At 50.8% G+C, this 22,054-nt stretch overlaps 1 protein-coding gene across 7 annotated transcripts in view; it reads left to right on the forward strand.

Annotated features, from left to right (window-relative positions):
• Positions 1-1,585: 1,585 nt before the first annotated feature.
• The window catches only part of RPH3AL (rabphilin 3A like (without C2 domains)), a 37,394-nt gene continuing 16,925 nt past the window's right edge, over positions 1,586-22,054 (forward strand). For 3 of the 7 annotated variants that reach the window (XM_059865718.1, XM_059865723.1, XM_059865724.1), the window contains exons 1-5: positions 1,586-1,652; positions 9,238-9,354; positions 11,143-11,286; positions 12,822-12,951; positions 16,527-16,613. In XM_059865718.1, the coding sequence (XP_059721701.1) occupies positions 9,278-9,354; positions 11,143-11,286; positions 12,822-12,951; positions 16,527-16,613 (438 nt within the window). In that variant the 5' untranslated portion in view covers positions 1,586-1,652; positions 9,238-9,277. Of the gene's footprint in view, positions 1,653-2,032; positions 2,163-3,826; positions 3,879-9,086; positions 9,107-9,237; positions 9,355-11,142; positions 11,287-12,821; positions 12,952-16,526; positions 16,614-22,054 lie in introns of those variants that run through there. The other 4 variants (XM_059865719.1, XM_059865720.1, XM_059865721.1 and 1 more) reach the window with 4 other exon arrangements.

Raw genomic sequence — 22,054 nt, forward strand, 5'->3', positions numbered from 1 at the left:
AGCGTGTGTTTAATTTATTTATATTATTGACTGTGTGGAAGAACTACCCTGGTGCGAAATGTCATCGTCAAGAGTTTTCTTCCACAGAGCTGCAGGCTCTGTGCTCATGCAAAATGCTCCTTCTGATGTATTTTTCAACAGCTGCCTGAACCAAAAAGGAAAATATCTGCTTAGATTTGAGCTTGATTCAGGTGCAAGGTGGCTGAGGGTCCCTGAGCTGACCCTGGTGGATGTGTGGAGGTGAAAGGGTTTGCAGAGGCTCCAGATCTCTCAAGAGCCAGCTCTGAATGGGCAGTGGAAACACAATTTATTTTGCCTTTCTTTCTCTTTTCCCTCTCTCATTTCCCCCCCATCCCTTCCTGTCACGTGGCAAATTTACTCACAGCATCAGCTGGACATCTAGACAGTAAGGAGCCCAAATTCCTGTGTTCTGGTGCAAAGGAATAATTGTGTTCCTGTGATTTGCTGCTGACTCACCACAGGATCCCAGGCTGTCCCTTCACAAACCCAAATTTTGCTGCTATTACCAGCAAATGTCTGTAATTGGGATTGCTCAGGAGGTTTGGTCCTTCAGCTTTAAAAGGTTTGAGCCCCCTGAACTTGTCCCAGGCCTGGCAGGTGCCTTGTTCTGTTCTGAAGATCCTTTTTTGTTGGGGCTGGATTTTTGTTTCTTTGTTTCTTGTGTGGATTTTCTGTTGGTTTGGTTTTTGTTTATTTTTTTCCTTCTTCTTTTTCGGGTTGTTGGAGGGTTTGTTTTGTTTGTGTGGGATTGTGGTTGGTTTGGTTGGGTAGTTTTGTTTGGTTTGTTTCTGTTTTGGGTGGGGTTTTTTTGTTGTTATTGTTTGGGGAAACTTTTTGTTTGGTCTTTTTCAGGGTTTGTTTTGGTACCACCTTTCCTTGTTTATAGTTGGGTGTATTTTTCCTGTGGGTTCTTGCTCTGTTTGAGGATGCACATCTGGCTGTGCCCACAGTGCTGTTCTGCTCCTGGTGAACATCTGGCAGTGTCTGGAGCCTCACACAGCTCCTGGGGCACATCTAGGGGTGCCCACACCCCTTCAGCCACTCCCAGTGCACATCTGGCTGTACCCACATCCCTCCAGGCCCTCCCTCTCCACATCTGGCAGTACCCACATCCCCTCCAGCCTCTCTCAGTGCACATCTGGCAGTACCCACATCCCCTCCAGCCTCTCCCAGCTCACATCTGGCTGTGCCCACATCCCTCCAGGCCCTCCCTATCCACATCTGGCTGTGCCCACATCCCCTCCAGCCTCTCCCAGCTCACATCTGGCTGTGCCCACATCCCTCCAGTCTCTCCCAGCTCACATCTGGCTGTGCCCACATCCCTCCAGCCTCTCCCAGCTCACATCTGGCTGTGCCCACATCCCTCCAGCCTCTCCCAGCTCACATCTGGCTGTGCCCACATCCCCTCCAGCCACTCCCAGTGCACATCTGGCTGTGCCCACATCCCCCCCAGCCTCTCCCAGCACATCTGGCCGTGCCCAGGCCGCTCGGGGCCGCTCGGTGGCCGCTCCGGGCACCAGCAGGGGACGCGCGGAGGGCGGGCGGGGGCGGGCGCAGGTGCGGCTCCGTTTCCGCCTCGTCCCGCCGGGGCAGCGGCTCCGGCAGCGACCGCGGCTGAGGCCGGAGCGCAGGTGGGTGAGGGGGGAGCGGCTCAGCCCGGCTCGGCTCGGCTCGGCTTAACTCGGCTCGGTTTGGGCGGAGTTTGAGCTGGGATTCAGCGCCCGGCAGCGGGAGGAAAAGCGGCGTGCCCGGGGTTTGTGGGTTCTGGGAATGGGGAGCAGCCTGGAGGGGTCAGAGGCAGCCAGAGCCGGGGGAGAGTTCGCTGAAAGGCTCCGGGAGCAGCTGGGAGCTGGCCGGGATGTGTCCCTGGAGCTGCCCCGGCGCTGGGCTGCGGCAGCTCCGCAGGTGCCTTCCCACCCCCAGCCCTTCTGGGAATCTGGGCGGGATTCGGGCTCCTGAAGGGAATTAAGTGTACGTGGTAAGGATGTGCAGGGAAACGAGCCAGAGGTGGGAGGTGAAAGCGGTGTGTGGAAAAGTTACCAGCACGTCCTGCTTCTGGGAGGTGGGAGAAACCACCCGTGGGAGAATGAGTTGTCCTGGGTTTTAGGTGATATCACACGAACGGTGCTATAGGGAAGAAGGTGAGTGAGCAGAAGTCTGTTTTTAAGCTGATAGGAATTTTGAAGTTTATAATGAATTTTCATTCTCAGAAGGAAGTTAGGCTTTCTGTTCCTGAGCAAATGTAGATTGTTATGGGGATTGAGCTGATTAGGAAGGAGATCCTGACTGTATTTGTGATGGTGTTGGGGTATTCTTGAGATTGTTGGAACTGGGAATAGGATAGGGGTGGAGAGGGTTATTAAGGTTGGATGTGCAGGTGACAGCGACGTGCTGTGCCCACCCTCGGGGTTTTTGGGGTGCTGCAGGTTGGCTCAGGTGCTCTCCAGCACCTGGTCAAAGTCCACGGCTTTCTTTCTGCTCGTAGCAACGATGTCCAGGGTGATAAAAGCCTCGGAGCGGCCGCGTTTGTGGTGTTGTTCAAAGGGTGCCTAAAACCAGTTTGACACCTTAAGGATGCCGAGAAAAGCTTTTCCATCCCCCAGATGTGCCGGCAGGCCTGTGGCTCGGAGGGCAGGGAGTTTTTTGGAAGGCCTGGCTGCTCAGCAGAGTTTCACCAGCTGTTCTTTTCCTGGTTCACTGGAGGTTACCCGTGGAACAGCCTGGCATGAGGCTCCTCTTCTGCACGGGATTCCTGGACAAAGCTGGCCTGTGCTCAGCGCTTCCCTCTGTCCCATTCTTTCTAAGAAACCTGATGCTTCTCTGAAAGCTGGGAGGTGCCACACTGCCAGCCTCCAGCCTCAGGCCTCCCGAGCTTTTTAGCATATCAGAATAGTGAAATGAGTTTCTCTAATTGGCCATTTAGATGCTAATTTGCTTCTCCCATGCCAGATCAACCTGCCCCGAACTCGAGTCAGAAAGAGCCTGCTGTCTTCATGAATTATTCACTTTGCATAAGGCACCTGCCTGGCTGGGGATCAGGAGGAAATGGGTCCAAAGTCTGATAAATAAAGATACACCTTGGCAGGTGGAACAGTGCTGGCTTTCCTCCCCGGCATCAAGGGGTGCTGGGGCACCTGGAGGCTGCTTTGCTTTGGCAAAACCTGTTTGGGGTTTGTTTTGTTTTGTTTTGTTTTGTTTTGTTTTGTTTTGTTTCTTGGGGTTTTTTTTGCAGCTCACCATATCTCAGGTAGCCACACTAACAAGTGCCTCTCGTTAATAAAGAATTGTTGGTGCTGGATGTCAGCTTTCCTGTCGAGCTGATTTTATCTTCCCACTCACAGGACTGGCATGGACCTCCAGGGCATTGCATTTTAAAAACTCTTTATAAGCTCCATCTTAAAAGCAGTTTGTCTTCTTGCTGCTGCTGCTGGAATTGGGAAGCAGCTCTGGTGGAGAGGAAACTTTTTGGTTTCCCCCCCAAACCTCATGCTCACCCACTTCTTTACCAGCTTGGCCTCTCACCATGAGGACACCTCCCAGCTGGTGTTTGATTTGGGCTGGGCCAGCCAGAATGAGGATCTGAACGAGGTTGTCCCCATTTTGCTGGCACTGATGCTGCTTGGATTGAGCTTTCATGGGGAAAATTTCTCTGATTAAGTTGTTCTCCCCGAGTTGTTCTCCCCAAGCTTGGCAAAGCTTTGTGGTGTTTATTTGGGCAGTGTTTTGGCCTGGGCTGCAAGTCAGCTCTGATCCCACTGGATCCCTGTGCCAGCTCTGATCCCACTGGATCCCTGTGCCAGCTCTGATCCTGTTGGATTCCCTGTGTCTCCTAGCTCTCCATCTGCTGCTGGGGGTTGGTAAGGAATGCCAAAACGCTGCTCCTCAGCCATGCCCAGGTGTGTCTCTGCCTGAGAGAGCTGCTGGGGATCTCCTGGCCCTGCTCAGCCCTTATAAAATCATTTTCCAGCATTTTTTTGGTGCCCACAGCAGGCTCCTGCTGTAGGGGCTGTGGAACTGCTGGATGTGGGTGTGAATGAGGAGCTCAAAGTGCTTCAGGTGTGAGAAAAACTTCTCCAAACCCTGATTCAGCCTTGCTCTGGCTCCCAAGCCAACTTTGCATTTCCTACAGCCCCTAGGGTTCTCCTGGCACTTCAAACCAGCTCTGAAATACAGCTGGGACATTTTAAACCACAGGGGAGGAGTGGTGGCTGCAGCAATAACCTTCCTGCTGCTGGGCTGGCTTAATCTTATCAATCCCTGCCCCTCATTTGTGTCATGGCAACACCAGCAAACACTCCTGGGTTGCCAAGGTTTCCCTGGGATAATGGGGTCTGGCTGCAGAGCAGGAGGTGATTTTAGTGTGAAAAATGTGGATTATGTGATTGGCTTTTTGCAAATATTAACATGGATATTATGTGTGTTGTGTTAGAAAGTTGTGCTGTATTAATCCTTTTAAGTGGTGTGTTAAATATAGTTTTAGGCTATAACATAATGTTAAAATAGAAACTGTGATGTAAGATGCTTTTTCTGACTCGCTCAAGGAATGGATAAGATAATCAAGAAATTCTTCATACAGAGATAACAGCAACAAGACACTAAAATCCCAAAGAGAGAAATTATTACCTCCTTATTGAGAAGAACCAAACTCCTGCCTCCTTTCAGACTCCACAGAGCCAAATCATAATTTACAAGATGAAGGGGGAGGAATTGACAATAAACAAAAAAACTCCCTAGTTTAAAAAGAATGTTCACATCATGTGTGAAATATATGAATATACAACAAACTATTACTTTCAAAAGTTAATCCTTTGTTAGCAGAGAGGCTTTTTTGAAGAAAACATCCAAACATTCATAATTCTTTACTTTTTTATTGTCCTTCATTGTCCTAACTCTGATTGTCCAAATTCTTATTGCTCTAGTTTTTATTACTATTTTTATGTTATAGCATAAAAATATATAGTATAGTATATAGTATATACATGTAGTATATACATATACTATAAAATATAGTAATATATAAAAATATACTATAAATATACTATGATATACTATACAAATGCAGAAAAATATAGTAAAATAGAGTATAGTATATACATATAGTATATATAGTGTGTGTGTGTGTATATATATATATATATATATACTATATGTATATGCAATATATACTTTAAAAATTGTAACACAAGTAATTAGCATTTTTCACAACACTGATTTCTTGGAGGGAAAACCTGGGAATCCTGGGGGAGGTGATGCCCTAGGAGCAGGTGAGGTAATTACACAGCTTGGGAATTGGGAGCTTGGCTCCAGCCAACTGCTTCATTTTGATTTTTGCAAAATGAAGTATTAAAAAAAAAAAAAAGTCACCAAATTAATTTGCTATGAAAACAAATTAATCTAGACATGAGGTGCTCAGCTGACATAGGCAGGCAAATGGAAGCTGACTGGAGGCCTCCTCGTGGGCCTGTGTAGGATTTTTTGTCTTTGCAGGGCTCTGAGGGGTTGATGCTTTGTGGACCCAGCTGCAGAAGGGCTGGGGCAGGCTGAGGAGGTTTTTGTGCCATGAGTGCCAGTGAAACCCTTCAGTTTTAACTTTGGTGAAGTCAACATGTCTGAGGTGGAGGAGTGGGGAAGGGACTTGGTGCTGCAAAAGCGAGCTGGTAAATTTGGGACAGGGAAATGTTGAGGGTGTTAAACAGAGCTGCAGGCTGGGCCAGGCAGGGCATGGTCCAGGGGTCTCTGGGAGGGTGTTCTGGGGAAGGATTGTTGTGCTGTGCTCTTCTGTTCTTCCTTAAGCACCTGCTCCTGCAGCTGGTGAGGTGGCAGCTATGACCTGCTGAGTCTGTGCTGTTATTGAGGTAAAATTCATGGTGCTCATGTTGATGTTCTGCTGAGAAAACCTGGATTCTTTCTCAGGAATTCTTTGAAGAGCATCATGTCCAAGGGCTGTGCCTGCCTGCCACTGCTCCCCTCACTGCAAGGCTTCTCCCTCCCAGGCTGAAGTCATGTTCTCAGTTCTGCTGTCTCTCATTGTGGAGGCAGCAGAGCTGCAGGCAGGGATGTGCTCAGTTCTGCATCCTCCAGGATGCCCCTGGCCCCACAGGAAGGGGCAGCCCTGCAGGGCACTGCTCCTGCCAAGGGCAGCCAGGTGGACCCAGATTTAATGAGGTTTTGTCTCACATGACTTCCCCCATCACAGGAAAGGAATGAACAGGTGGAGTGGCTTTAAAGCAGGTCACGGAATATTGATAAGAGCTCCCCTTTTAATTCTGAATTTGGGTAAGAAGCAGAAGCCTGGACTGAGATATTTTTCTGTACCACAAAGTGCTGGTGCTTTGCTGTCACCCTGTGTGAAGGGCTGTGGGTTTCTCTTGCTCTCTCACCAGTAGAGAAGAGGAGGACAGGGAGGGGATGGCTTGGTGCTAACTGGAGTATTTTTGAGAGAAAATGCAAGACTGCAGGAGGGGGATATTTCACCACAGCCCAGGGAAATGACATCCCAGGCTGGCGTGGTTTTGCTATCTGGGTGTTTCTGATTTCCCTGCACTTCTTGTCCTGTACTGAGATAAGAGACAAGATGCTCCACGCCTTCCACTCCTCTGGCATCATTCCCACACCCATGAGAGACAATCTTTTCCCTCCAGCCCTGCTTTTCCCCAGCACACCATGCCCTGCAGTCCCATCCCTGTTTCCTTCCTCGAGCTGTGTCCCCACCAGGCTTTTTCCAGAGGCAAAAGTGGAAAGCCAGCAACTCCCATCAGAGGAGATGGCACATCCTGTAAATATTTCAGGGAATAATCTCTCTGAAGACTCTTTTGGGATCTGGTGGCTCTTTAGGCTGTGTTTTGTTTGCCTTTTCTCTTTGCAGATGCTGCTCAGGGAAGGGGGAGGACAGGGAGCTTATGCTGAGTAACAAGAGGCAAAGGACCATGACATTGCTTGTTTTTGTTCAGTCACGCTGAGCAAAGCTCACTGTGCTCTGAGGCTGGAGAATGCCTTTAAGCCTCTCCTGAGAGAAATGCTCAGCTCATCTGCTCTGTTCTGACTCGCCTTCAGCTCTGGTGGAGCAGATAAAGCTCTGCTGAGGAGGGGCAGATGCTTCCAGCACAGCTTCCCACCCTGAGAGCTGCTGGCAAAGCCAACTCCTCTGCCCTGGCTCTGCTCTGGGGCTCATCTCCAGCTCCAGATTTTATTCCAGAGACCCCCCCCCAGGCACCACAGGCTGCTTGCCTGGAGCCCTGCATGGACACAGAGTGTGGGCTGTGCTGTTCTTCAGGTGTTCACGAGTGGGAGGGAGGAATTCGTGGTGCAGCTGAGGAGTAATTTAATATATGCATTTGTGTGGGGGGCCACATATGCATATAATCCTGTAACCACACATCACAGGATTGGGAAATCTCTGGAAAATCCCAGGTCAGCCATTCTGTGTGCAATTGTAGCTTTTCTCTGCTTCTAACTCAGGCCTGAGGGTGGGAGCCTCTGTGTTCTTGTGCTGTTCATGCCTGATTGCTCCCCTGGGTGTGAGCACTGTGGGATGGGAGTGGGGAAGGTGTTCTCGGTGTTCTCTCCTGGCTGGAGATTGTCAGATTAAAAGAGCAGGAGGTGTTCTGGGGCTGGATGGAAATGCAAAACCCAGTGTGTGGCACTGAGCAGAGTGGGGAGAGCAGTGCCAGGGTTCAAGGTTTTCTTCTCTTTCAAAAGCCATCACTTTGACTAATGTGGCAAAGGTTTAAAAAACCCTTTGTGACATTTCTGTCTGTCCTTCCTGCCTCAGCCCTGCTCCCTGCAGCTCTCCCATCTCCCTCATGCCTCACTTTGCAGAAGTCAGACTGTGCTGAGCCCACACCTTGATTCACACACATTTCCCCTTGCACTGAAAGAAATCTGTGTGGAATTTCCCCTCTTCCCTCCTGCCTGTTGCAAGCACTGCATTTTCAGGCTCTCCCCAGAAACTGGGATGGCCAGAGAGGAGGGAACTGCTTCATTTTGGCTCTGGGGGCTGAGGTGGGGTTAGGCAGGAGGGAGCTGGCAGTTCTCTGGTGTTTCTGTGCTGGGGGATGTGTGAGCTGAGCACAGCAGGGAGGGTTTGATGTGCACAAGCTCTGTGTGAGGGGGCCAAGGCCACCAGGCTGTGCCTGGCACAGCACACAGAGCTCAGCGTGGCAGCAGCAGATAGCAGGGGTGGCTACAGCACTGCTGGGGAGTGAGGCTGGAAAAATAGAGTTTGCTTGGGAACTCCGGCACAGCTGGCAGGTGATACACCTGGCCTGCCATTGGAGCTGATTTCTGCTTGCCAGCCAGCATTAAACACCTTATCTCTGCCCAGCAGGTGTGGTTTCAAAGCTGGCAAGTGTCTGTGCTGGGGACAAGCATTAATACCTGGGAATTTATGCATTAGGGCTTGTGAGGCACTCGCTCTGCTGGAGAGTAAATCCAGCTGGTTAAAAGCTCAGTACATCAAGCCTAGTTCAGCATCCATTGAAATCTTTTGGCTGTGCCTGTCCCTTGGTGCTTTCCATTCATCTGAGCTGCTGGGAGGACTCAGAACTGCTCAGCTGCAGAGTCTCTTTGGGGGATGTTTCTCCCATGAGCATCTGGAAGTTGGTTCTTGCTGCCTTTCCTGATCAGTTCAGTGGAATTTTCACTGAGCACTGATGTGACCATGCCAGGGACAGGAGCCACAGCAGGAGATATGCTGCAGGAGGTGCTGTCTTGAGCATCAGAGGATGCAAACAAGCTGCTGTTGTAGGCTGGAGTTATAAATATCAGGCTATTATGGAGGCAGTTTTAATGAAGGAAATGACTTGCCACTATTCATGCTGATTGTTGCGTGGGTTTTTGTTTGTTACCCCATTAAGAGGTTAAAAAAAAAGGCAACTAGCTTCTTTGTGTCCTTTGGAGTGGCTTTCTCTGTCAGAACTGCAGTGCTGGGACTCTGGAGGTGGGGAGGCAGGGATTATTTTTACAGACAATGCTTTTCTCTAGTTTGAAATGAAAAATCAGGACTGACAAAGAGTGTCTGGCTTTTTTTTTTTTGCTTTTTTTCAGAGTATACCATAAAATCTAAACTTCCAGCCTTGCCTTCAAGGTATCTGAAAGTATTTATTAGCTTATATTTTATGAGGGTGACGGGATGTTTTTATCACTGTCTGTGGGTGAGAGTCTGGCTGCTCCCACTGTGTGTGGTGCTGGCAGATCACCTCTGTTTGCTTCTTCCAGGTGTGACTCCTGCCACCCCACCCCTCCCCAGGCTGGGGCCATGGCTGACATGATTTTTGGCAGTGGTTCTGGCCCCTGGGTTTGCCCAAACGACCGGCAGCTGGCCCTGAGAGCCAAGTGAGTCCTCCCCACCCTCCTCCTCCTCCTCCTGCTCCTTCTGCTCCCCTTCCACCCTCAGCTCTGCCCTCACAGCTTTCCTGGTGTCTCTGGGCTCTTGGCCTCATCCTGCACCCCTGGGAGTCCATCCCCCTGGGTGAAAGGAAGGGCTGGAGCACCCTAAATATAGTTGATGGCATCCCCCAGCTGCCAGCACCCTTTTGTTTTAGGAACTTGTCATTAGTTCTCGTTTTCCCCCCGAAGTTAAAATTACTGCACAACCTAAGGGCTGAAAGGATGGGGATGAGTCAAGCTCTAGAAGTACATTTTTCTTGGATGTTTTCATTCCCTGGCAGCTGGGACTGTGCCACCTGTATTCTTGCCTGATCCCCTGGGCTCAGCTGCTGCTGCAGGGTTAGAAAACAGGGAAACACCCCATGGTTTGAGGGGGCACCCCACTGCCACCTCCCCAGCCTGCAGAAAGCCTCAGCAAGCCCAGGAGTGCATCCTCCTTGTAGCCATAAGTTTATCCAGTGACCTCCAAACCCCTCCTGGATGGTAATTAATTAATTGAGCTGTGAAAGCTCCTGCCTGTTGCCAAGTGAGCCAAGGAGAAACATCATCTGCTGCATGTGAGGCACAGGGGGTTTGCTGGAGTCCTCGTGTGAACCTGGGCCAGACCAAGGCAGGATGGTGCCAAATTTGTATTTCTAGGCATGCCCAGAGAGTTGTGTGTTTGAGCTGAGGGCATTAGGGATGTGGGATCCTGCAGGGAGGAGGTGATCCCCGTGTTTGGGAGTTTGCTCTTGGCATTTGTGGTGCCTGGCAGCAGCAGCCATCTCTGGGAGGGGATGCCCAGGGGTGCTGCTGCTGCTTTGTGGACAGACAGGAATGGGGGATTGCAGTGGTAAAACACACAGGAGCAGAAGGGAGGGCAGGGAGAGGCAGCACAGCACTCAGTGTGGAAATGTGCTCAGTGAGAGGAGCCTCCTGCTTTGGGCTGTAGGCATGGAACTGCCTTCCCTGCTGGGAGGCTGCCATGGTCTGCATGCCTGGGCTGTGGGGCAAGGCAGGGGAAGATGAAACAGGAAAACCTTGTAAATATGATTGCCTGGCAAAAGATTTTGAGAATATGGAAACTATAAGTGAGATTGAAATGAAAGCAAGCTTTGAGATACTTTAATTACTGAACAACTGGAAAACAATGGCATAGCCAGCTGAGGTAATCCCCTTTTGATGAAACAACACCCTCTGCTTGCAGACAGCTCCAAGGGTAGAGCAGACCCTGCAAGCTTGGCAGAAGGGGTCTAAAGAGGAGTTTTTAGGGTTTAAAACTACTGCAAAGAGAAGTTTTTAGGGTTTCCAACTAATAGTTTTTAGGCTTCGCAGAAGGGGTCCGAAGAGGAGTTTTTAGGGTTTCAAATGTAACACAGTATGGTAATGTACTGATTCTTACAGTCTGTATGTAAATGCTATAGGATTTGCATCTTGTATTACACTGGCCAGTGAAAATTAGAATATTCAGCACAGAAGGAGATTTATGGTATTGTAAGGGGAACCTCGCTCTCTCATCCTCTTTACCACACTCTTGCCTTCTCTCTCTTCACCATTCTCTTTACCTCTCTCCCCCTCTTTGGGGCCAGCTCCCAGCAGGGCCCTTGCACTTGGCCCTTTGCAATAAACCCCAAGTTCCACGACCTGGCTCCAGAGATCTCTGGTCTCCATCCCTCCCAACCATCCCTGCAGGGCAGGGCAGGGGCTTTGTGCTTCCCTCCCCAGCTGAGTCCTGCCCTCCACCCCCTCCCACAGGCTCCAGACGGGCTGGTCAGTGCACACATTCCAGACTGAGAAGCAGAGGAAGATGCAGGCTCTGAGCCCCAAGGAGCTTGAGCTCATCCTGGGAGTCATCCGCAAGGCGGAGCAGCTGGACGTGGCGGAGCAGCAGCGCGTCGGGTACGGCCACGTCCCTGTCCCCTTCCCTCCCCAGAAAAGGTCAGCCCAGGCAGGAGTGGCTCTCCCAGCTGCCTGAGCTCAGCCTCCATCACTCACAGCATCCCTTAGGTCAGTGATTTTCCCCTCCCATGCTGTTTGTTTGGAGGTGATGACTGCTGGGGAGGGTGTCGTGTTTTCCTTCTCGCTGAAGTCTTTCTGTGCTTTCTTTGAGCCGTGGGGGTTGCTGAGGCTGCAGCCCTGACACAGTCCCTGGAAGATGCAGGTGGTGCTGAGTGAGGCAGGGGCTCTGGGAGGGGCTGGGCTGTGCCCAGGGCATGGATGGCTCGGGATCACTGCTGGCAGTGCAGTCAGGTTTTCCTTTGTGTGCACCAGGCCCCTGGGATTTTGCCTGGAGCAGAGAATGAGTTTATGTTCTAGTTGGCTGAGCCCTCTGGATGGGGTTTGCTAGCTTGAATTATTTAATTTACAGGCATCCTTTTGCTGCTGCAGGTTCCCATTTGCTCTCAGTCCTGCTGGAGGTCTGGCCTGAGCTCTGTCTGTGATCATCCTGCCTTTAGAGGCAGGGAGCTGGGCAGCCCTGCAGCATTTCCCAGCAGTGTTTGTGTTCATGAGACAGAAACCCCAGGCACTCCCAGCCCCTGTCCAGCAGGCCCTGCTTCTCTGCTTCCCTGCGCTGAGCTCGTTAGTGAGGGCTAACGAGCAGTGGCAGTGATGCTTCTGTGACAAATGGGAGACCCCAGCAGCAGCCAGTGACCCTGAGGGCCTGCCTGCTCCTGTGTGCCTGCTGCTGGAGCTGCACAAGTGCTCCCCTTGCAGCTCCTGTGGTCAGGCATTCTCTGAAATGTCTTTTGTTCACTCCCAGGAGCTCTTTTGTGCCGGAGTCCAAGTCGAGGATCATAAATCCACTAATGATGGCTCTGTCTGGCTGTGCAGCCTGACCTCCCCAGCACGGCAGCCCCACTTTCAAACAGCCCTTGCCTTGCTCTCCAAGGGGCCCTGGTGGATGGGACATTAGCACTAATGGGAGTGGGATTCATGGATGGCAGGATCACTCCCTCCTGCTGCTGGTGCTGATGAATGGCCTGGCTGCTGCTGTCCCCCTCTGCAGATGGCCTGAAGGCTGCCAAGCAGTGATCTCATGGCAGAGCAGCCTTGCTCTGCATGCTCCCCACACCCTGCATCCTAACTGCCTATCCCGCCTTCCTGCCCCCTCCCAGCCCTGCTGCTGCAGACATTGTGCATGCATGTGTGCCTCCTGTCTTCCAAATGGGCTGGAAAGGAGCAGGGAGCAGTCCCTGCCATTCCTGTGCCACAGCCAGGCTCATTTTGGTCTGATGGCTTCAGTCATTTTGGTCTTTGGCCTTCAGCCTGGCCTTCCTGCTCCTAATGGGATGTCAGTGCCTGCCCTGCTGCTTTCAGGGAGATGGGAGATAGAGAAGGCTTGGCAGGTTTAGCTCCTTTCCCAGTGCTTTGTGGTGTGAGCACTCGGAGCTCTCCCTGCAGCGCGGTGACTGTGCTGTGCCTCCTGCCCGCAGGCGCCTGGTGGAGAGGCTGGAGAACATGAGGAAGAACGCCATGGGGAACGGCCTCTCGCAGTGCCTGCTCTGTGGGGAGATGCTGGGGCTGCTGGGCAGCTCCTCTGTCTTCTGCCAGGACTGCAAAAAGGTGGGTTTGGTCACACGAGCCTGTCCCTGGCAGCAGGACTCTCCAGGAAACGCCACCAGGCCCTTGGAGAGCTCTGCAGGCTGATTTTATTCTCACTGGTGCTGTCAGACCATCGAGTTTGCTGTGGCAGCCTGGTGATAGCAAGAGGTTCCTCAGGGTCCTGGTGACAGCAAGAGATTCCTCAGGATCCTGGTGATAGCAAGAGATTCCTCAGGATCCTGGTGATAGCAAGAGATTCAGGACCCTGGTGATAGCAAGAGATTCAGGATCCTTGTGATAGAGATTCCTCAGGATCCTGGTGATAACAAGAGATTCCTCAGGATCCTGGTGACAGCAAGAGATTCCTCAGGATCCTGGTGATAGCAAGAGGTTCCTCAGGATCCTGGTGATAGCAAGAGATTCCTCAGGGTCCTGGTGCTAACAAGAGATTCAGGATCCTGGTGATAGAGATTCCTCAGGATCCTGGTGATAGCAAGAGATTCCTCAGGATCCTGGTGCTAACAAGAGGTTCCTCAGGATCCCAAAGTGCCTGAGCTGCCCTCAGACCTGGGAAGGGCTGTGCCAGCCCCCTCTGCAATTCCCAGCTGGGATTTTTGGGGTTTGCAGCGTGGGACAAGGGGCAGGAATGTGCAGCCACCAGTGACATCTCACAACAGAGTCTGTGAGCTTTGCTGGCCCTCACTGCCCTGAGACCTTCCAGGAGGACCCAAGTCCATCCTCAAGCTCCAAACCAGTGCAAGTTTGGCAGCCCTGAGGCTCAGGGAGTGCCTGTGTTGTGTGAGTTGTTGCTCTCCAGCACCCCAGGGATGGTTCCTGCTGCTCTTGGCTCCACAGCTGAGGGGTTCCTCTGTATTTCTGTGGAGATGATGATCTCCAAGGCAGCCACCTCATCCTGCCTCTGCTGGGAGGTTGCTTTTCCTGCTCTTGAAGCCCATTTTCCCTGGGGACTCACCTCTGGGAGTTCCTTCATGGCAGCGTGGTGAGGTGAGGGCACCTGCTGGAGTGTTTCTGCTGAGTAAAACCTGCTGCTTTTACTTTTGTTTTTAGTAAAAACTACCATGGCCTGGTGGTTGGACCACGGGGGACAACCTTCTGTGGCCCTGCTGGCTTTTGTGGGACACAGCCCTCGTGCAGAGCAGGTTCCTCCACTGGAAGCTGCAGAAATCACTGGGATTGTGCAGAACATTCCTTCTAAGGCAGTGCCTGGGGAAGGAAACACAACTCTTGGAGCCTCTGGGTCCTAAACCATGGGGAAAGCAGCTTTTCGGGCAGGGGTGTGGAAGGAAGCAGCAGTGGGGAGTGGAAGGTTGGGTTTGGATGGGAGCAGTGTGGTCTCTGTGCACTGTGGGCAGTAAAGGGTGGTTGACAGGCAGGAGATTCTTGGCTGTTTCCTGTGTTTCAGGCATGTGGAATAACAGGATGTGCTCTGTTCCTGCCTTCTTCCCGTGGCAGTTCTGCCCTCACCTTGTCAGGAGCCAGCTAAGTCACGTTGCCATGGGGCTTTTCAACCAATTTCCTGTGAACCCTGAGCACTGCTGAGGAGGCAGGGGCTGCTTCAGACACTTCCCAGCCCTGTCCCCTTGCAGGAGTGACCCTCAGCTGGTGGGACAGTGTGAGCCTGTCCCTAAGGAGGGCTGTGACCAGAAAACCCCAGAGAAAATCCGGATTTTTTTTTTTTAAATTCAATTTATTTTATTTTATTCCCTTTTGTCTGGAGTTTGTTGGGCAGTTCAGCAGCATTCATATCCAGGTTGATTTAAGTGAGCTCCTGCTTTTCCAGGGTGCATTTTGCAGATGCTTTCAGACTGGCTGCACTTTTCAGCTCTGTGCTAGCCCAAGGCAATTCTGCCTGGGTGCCCTGGGCTTGTCCCCTTCTGCTTTTTAATGTTGTGGAGTGAACTCAGGGAACAGCCAACAACCCTTCAGCAGAGCACAGAGTGAACTGCTTGTTCCCTCTTGTCCAGGGATATCCATCACTCATGGAGTGCTGTGTGCAATAAGCAATTTGTCAGGGAATTATGGATTTTTTAAAGTTCATCTTTTTTCTGGCAAGCACTGCTCTGGCACCGTGTCATTGCAGCACATTGAATTCAAAATCAGGAATTGTAATGATGCACCTGAAACACAGCAAAGAATTTACCTTCAGCAAATCCCTCCTGCTGAACAGAGCTTCTGCACTTCTGATGGATCTTCTAAGTGCCACCTCCTGCTTTGGAAAGAATGCTTTTAATGTTGGTTTTTGTTATCTGGGAAATAATTGTGGCGAGAGAAAGGTGTGTGCAAAGCCAGATGTGTTAACAATAGCAGGAGTGAGACAAAGCCCGGGGTGCTTTACCCTGCAGAGGGGATTGATGTCATGAGTAAAAGGTGAAGGATGAGTGGGAGAGGAAAGTGCTTCATCTTGTGTTTAATGAGAAATGGGGCTGCATTTAATGCCCTTGATTTTTAGGTCTCCTTCCGAGGGGCTCTGAGTGATGCTCGATTTCTCAGCTACTCTGCAGAGGAGGGGAGGAGGAGGAAAACACCGTTTTAATGTTGGGATTTTTCAGAATTGGTGGCTGGGAGTAAAATCGGTTGGGAATTTCCACTAGAGGGAGCGTTTGAATGTGCTATCCGTGTGGGGATGGGGATTTTGGAGGGTGCTTCGGGCTGAGCTGCTCCCTCGGGGTTTGGGGTCTTTTAGGTGGGGTCTGTGGCTGAATCTGCCAATCCCTCTTGGCTTGGGGAGCACCATGCTGAGGGTTGATGCACCAGGCTCAACAAGTTGTTCATTATTTCTCTGGGAGGATGAGGATGAGGGCAGGAAAAGTGGGATGGGGAAGATGAGAGCTTCATCCCTGGGCACAGGAGCAGCCTGGTGTGGGGGATGTGTGAATCTGGGGACACCCAATCCTCGTGTATATCTCAGCAAGCTTTTGCTCTCCTCTGGTGAGTGGCTTTTCCTCTGTGAGGATCAAAGGATTCATCCCATTTCTCATTCAGCCTGCCCTGCCAGGGCTGACAGGCATCAGCTTCATTAGGTAATGTTGGGGGATTCAGGTTGTAAACGGCCTGGAGTGCCAGCAGGGACAGCACAAAGGGCTGAGCAGAGCCAGAGACACTCAGGAAATGTGTGTACCCATGGCCATGGCCACCTGCTAAACAGCCCCAGATGAAGGAGAGTGTGCTGAGATGGAGGGGAAAACCTGGGATTCAACACTTGTGTGTGAGAGGAGCAGGGAGAACATTCCCAGTCTTGCACTTGTGCCTGCTCACAGCTGCTTTCCAAGCCTCAGAGAGTGAGGGTGAGGATTCAGGGGAATAAAAAAGCAGCTCTGGAAATTCACCTGTGGGTGATGGGGTTTGATTTAGCCCAGTTCCTTACAGTCCTGCAGCATCTTCCTGCAGGCAGTGGTTCTCCAGGAAAAACAGGGAATTTGTGCCATGCTTTGGGTTTTTAAGGAGAGCAAAACAGAGCTGTTGCTTCTCAACCTTCTCTCCCCCAAGAGAGGAGGGGAGCTGCTAACACCACCTCTTTTTTTTTTTTTCTATTTTTTTTGTCTTTCTCCCTTTTTTTTTCTCTCTCCTTGTTTCAGAAAGTTTGCACCAAGTGTGGGATAGAAACTGTTGGAGCCCAGAAACGTCCCCTGTGGCTGTGCAAGATCTGCAGTGAGCAGAGAGAGGTAAAACACAGCTGTGGGGAGCTGGGGCTCAGCAGCATCCACCTGCCCACCCCAAAGCTGTGCACAGCATGTGTGGGCTCTTCCCTGGGCCTTGCAAGGCAGAAAATGGGATTGGGGAGGCTTGGCTGGAGGCCAGGCAGGCTCAAACACACACAGTGGTGACAACTTTGTTTTATGAGGGGGTGAAGGGGAAAAAGCACACTTGGAGCCTGACTTTGTGGGATTTTTCTAGCTCTGGACATAAAGAAGTTGTTCCCTTACACCCTTTCCCTCCTCAGTCTGTGGCAAATAAACTTGGCTAACTGTTTTTTTTAATACAGCTTGAGAAATGAAGAGCATAACTGCAATATTTGTCCCACTAAAAATAACTAGAATTGCAGCCTTTAAATCTCTTTTCCTCCCTGCCTGCAAAATCCCATAACTTGCAGTGTGTGAGACTTCTAATGCAGGTCTCTAAATTTTTATATCCTTCATCCTTGACTTTACACTGCAAAAAAAAAAAGAAAAAAAATAATAAAGTGATGGTCTGCCTCAATTCTTGTCTGCCAGCCAGCATCCCCCAACATCAGGGCTCGCTGCTCTGTGCTGAAGTGAAGTCTGTGAATTTGTTCTGTGATTACAGATGGATTTTCACTTGTTCCCATCAATTTATTCTGGGCTTTGCCTTGTGGTCCTTGAGCATCAATCCAGTCCAGCTATGTCAGACCGAGCTGCACCCAGCTGTGTAACCTGGGTGCTCTGCTAAATCAATTCTTGAAGTGTAGTGAGGGTGTTTGTGCAGGTGTTGGAGGTGCTGAATTTTTTTTTTTTTAATTAGTTGTGGAAGCTTTGCATTGCTTAGGTTTTACTTGGAGGTTTTTTTTTGTGTGGGAGCACCCACAAACTCCACGTTCAGGTAAAATGAGGGATACGTGGATGCTGATAATTTAAATTATCAGCAGCAGTGTGGGTAGGGCAGGAAGAGAGCATTCCAGCTCCCTGGATTTTGATAACAATTTGATACACTGAATCATCTAGATGTTTTGAATTCCAGATAGAGATCCCAAAATAGAGACTGAGGCAGGTGCAGGTATTCTCTGTGCTCTGCAGGGAAACACAGGCACTAAAATTTGCTTTATTTCCTTTATTCTCTTGGTTTTTTCCATCTCTCTGTACCACTGTGAGTTTTTTCCTATTTCTTAAAAAATAATAAGTACCCTGGTCAGTGGACAGAGAATATTAATGTGTCCAGCACGTGTCATGTGTGGCCAGAGTGTGAGGGTATGATAACCTCCAGCAGCCCCCCTGTGAGCCCTGAGACACAGCCAAAGTGCATCCCTGAGGAAAATGGATGGACCTTTCCTTCTTAGGCTAAATCATAGCCTCAACTTGCCTCTCAACCCTTAGCTTCTGCTTTATTTTCCAGCTCCCTTTGAGGAGGGTTCAAGTCTGTCTCCTTTTTTATTTATGCTGCTGCTGGTGCCCTGAGCAGGAGAAGGTTGGGAGGGCACACAGACATCAAATCATCCATCCCCTGTGTCTCCCTACATGCCCTGCCTTTATTGTGGGGGTTTGGGAGCTGAGAATTGGAGAAACCTTGGCCAAGGAAGTTGAGGCAAATCAGAATAAACGTGGCCCAGCAGGATCTGAGGCTGCTGGGGTTGGACATCCCATGCACCAGCTGACAGCTGCAGCCTGTGACAGTGTCCACACTTCTTCATCCCCTTCATTTCCCATGCTATTACTTAGCCCTGCAGGCTGGAATTAAGCCAGCAGAAGTTTGGTGACACCTTAGGGTTGAGGTCAGGGTTAGGGTCCCCCTTTTGCAGTGCTGGCCTTGGTTGTGATTAATCCACCACCCAGCCTGGGTCCAAACCAACTCCAGAGCTGTGGAAACATCAGTTCTCCAGTCAGAGCCCAGTGCTGGGTGCCCACAGATCCCAGGGAATCCCAGCTCAGCCTCTGGGCTGCTTTCTGTTTCCTTGGGAAGCTCCTCTGGGAGGGCTGTGCTGCAGAGCCATGAGCCTCCAGCTGCTCTGGCACCTTCTTATTCCTGGAGAGTGGAGGTGAGGGATGGGCTCTGCCTGCTGCTTCCTGGGGTTCTGGCTGCATCCAGGCATCCCAGACAGAGCAGGGGGGTGGGCAGGGGCAGGGGTTGTGTCTGCATCCCCCAGGACCCACCAGCAGTGCATCCTGGAGTAAACCAGACCTCACCTGCATCCCTCCAGAGGCATTTGTCCCAGCTGTTTGCAGAGGGAGCCATGGCAAACCCTCCTTTGTTCTTCCAGGATTCTGTGGGTGTTTTCCTTTGCAGTGTTTCTGGATGCTGTGGGTTGGGGCTCAGTGCTCCTGCAAGCAAAGGTGGAGGCAAATTCAGCCAGGCTCACACTCACTTCTGAGGGCAAGACTCTCCCTTCCTCCTCCCCTCCTCTTGCTGCACCTTTCAGCAGTCAGGTGAGGAGGGCTGAGCCCCTGGGTCACTCCTGCTCCTGCAGGGTCTGTGGGAGCTCAGGGATGCTGATCCCTGCCTGCAGCTGTGGGTTTGCAGTGGGACTCCCTGGGAGTGAGGTCCTAGGGCAGAAGGGGAGCAGCTCCTGCAGTGCCAAGGGCTGGTGGCAGCAGCAGCTGGCAGAGCTGGCCTGGCAGCAGTGCTGCTGGTAAATCCACAGCTGGAAGGGTTCCCTGCTGCACTGGGCACTGCCCATCCTGAATTAGCTGTGCCTGGCTGAAATCTGCCTGTCACCTCCTGGCCTGAAGGGGAAAAGGGACCTGCTGGGTTTTGTCAAATCCCTGCCCAGCCCTTTAAGTCTCTGCACAGCCTTATTTTGACTGGTAGCACCAGATTCTGCAGAGCACCTTCCTGAATTTCCCCTTATACATATATTTTTATATCTATATCCATAATTAGCGATGCTATCATTGTAATTAAATCCTCTTGGAAGCGTTTGTGCACATTTACATTTGAATTGACACATCCAGAATTGTAGGGATAATGAAAGCAGTTTCAGTGGGGTGGGGGGGGAAAGCTTTTTTTTTTTTTTTAATTCCCTTGAATATGAAAAAGAGTGTCAGCTACCTGGGACCTGCTAAAAGTTTTAATTTGCCCTCTCTGCTTCACTTTCCTTTTCATTCCTTCTCCTTCACTACACAGCATTTTCAAGGCTGGCTGCATTTCTCAGTTTATCACACAAAGATTTTTGTGCTGGAGGAGCAGAGTCATCTCCTCCCCTTTTGCCCCCGGGGCTTCCCTTTTCAAATATCCACTCCTACCACTTGGAACGCTGTAAAGCAACATAGCTTGGGGTTATTCCTGCCTGGCATGACGATTTCCTGGCAAAACACCCCAGGAATGGAGAGGGGTGTTTATTTTGGGTGACTTTGCATTGAATAGGAGCCATGTGCACCTGTTTGCAATTGAAAGAACTCATCCATAGCCTCTGCCATATTATTTTGGGGGTGGCAGCGAGTAGTTAGACTCAAAATAGTGTCCTCTAGAATAGAGGGGGGAAAAAAAAGAGGCCTGATTGAAAGGGGGATGATAAATGGTTGAAGGCTGGCAGGCACTGCAGCTCGAGAAACGTCGGGGTCAGGGGGGCGATGGATTTTGCTATTCCAGAAACAAAGCTGGGAATGGTAATTCCACTGCCTTTTAATTTCCTTCATCCTCAAGTGCCCAATGTGGGAGTCGACAGCAGCTTGCTGTAAATAATGTAATTGGAAATCTCTGTGTTATGGAAAAGCAGATGAATGCAAATAACGAGGCTGAGGAGCTCTGGCTCTCTCCCCGCTGGCAGTGGTGTTTGGAGAGCTGGGACAGAGGGGCTGTGTGGGGATGTGCTGCAGGCAGGACCTGCAGCAGGCTCCTCCCAGGGTGCCTGCATCTGCAGGGGCCTTTTTCTTCTCTGTAGCCCACAGGAAGCTGCTTCCCCACCTTTTGGTATTGCTGGTGTCAGCATGGGAGGGTAAAAGTGGGTGGTTTTCCTCTCACCAAGCCCAGGTTGCTGTGAAGGAAAGGGCTGCAGGTGGGAACTGGCAGGAGCAGGAGGTGGTGGAGCAAAATGTGGCTTTGCAGCAAAGATCTTTTCTAAGCATCTCTGTTTAGGGGATGTGGTTTGGTGAGGAGCACTCTGGGGAGGCTGCAAGTGTTTGTTGTGATTCCCTCAGCCGTGATCCACCTCTTTATCAGCAAGCCCTAATGTTTTCCCTGTTCAGGAGCTTGTTTTAGCACTTGTGTGCTCAGAGCAGCAACATGAGTCTCACCAGGGCCCAGTGATTCTGTGTCAGGTCCCATTTCCAGGCTGCTCTTGAAAATGCTCGATAAAATCCCCATCTGCTGCTGCGTGTGTCACTCCAGAGCTGCAGTGATGGCTTGATGCAGCTTTAATGGGAATATTATCAGGGTTATAAAAGGCATTTGTCTGTCATGTCCCTCTCCCTGGTGACATTCCAGCTCCACCCAAACTCAGACTGCTGTGGGGAACAAATTCCACCTTAATGTGGACTGGTGGGAGCAACATCCTCCCTTCCCAGGCAAGAGTAAACTGCTGATAAATAAGAATCTTAGTCTCAAGGCTCTGTTACAGATGTATTAATTTAAAACCAAGCAAGGACTTTGCTGTCAGGCCACTCTGGCCATCAATCAAATGCCATCAATAGCAGTCAGCAGCATCAACCATGGATCAAAACATGGACTTTTGATCCAAGGATGCTCAAATTGCCCCGTGTGCAGAGCAGGGTGTGATCCCTGCTCCTTTGGGATGGGATGGGCTGTGCTGGAGGGGCAGAGGGACTGAATCCATCCAGGAGAGAGGAGAGCATCTTGCTGCAGCTATTTCAGAGCTGATTTCAAAACAATTTCGCTGCTGCCATAATAGGACCAAACTCTATTAGAAGCACCAATTTAAAGGGAATATGTATGCAGAGAATCAATTTTATAGTAGTATTAGCACACCAGAGCTGGGTGTGTTGTGTCATTAACTCTTTCTGTAACGACTTGCTCTGGGGTAGTGAGGAGCCTGGGGGTGCCCAGCCTTTGTTCCTGCCACCCCTGCTGTGTCTGATTGGTTTTATGGTGTGTCTAAATTGGAGCTAGCCTGAAGATAATAGGTCTCTCCAGTGCTTCAAATTAAATTACAGATGTTGCAAGGTCTGTTCAGAGAGTGACTGGACTAGAGGGCTGTTTCCTCCCCAGCAGTTCATCCAGGGAAGGTGTGTGTGTGCACCAGATCCCCAGCGTGTGTCAGGGATGGATAATTCCAGCTCTGTCCCTGTTCTCCTGCTGAGCCCTGTGGGTGCAGCTGCTCCCAAAACCTCCAGCCTTCCTCAGGGACCCCTGGGCTTGCCCAGCCTGCAGCTCCTGCCTGGCCCACGTGTACCTGAGCTCTGTGCAGAGATATCTGTCCCACACTTCAAAATCTGTTGCATTTCCTGATTCTCAGCAAGCAGAGCCTGTTTCTGCAGGG

The sequence above is a fragment of the Haemorhous mexicanus genome, chromosome 22, assembly GCF_027477595.1.
Source record: "Haemorhous mexicanus isolate bHaeMex1 chromosome 22, bHaeMex1.pri, whole genome shotgun sequence".
In the NCBI taxonomy this organism is placed as follows: domain Eukaryota; kingdom Metazoa; phylum Chordata; class Aves; order Passeriformes; family Fringillidae; genus Haemorhous; species Haemorhous mexicanus.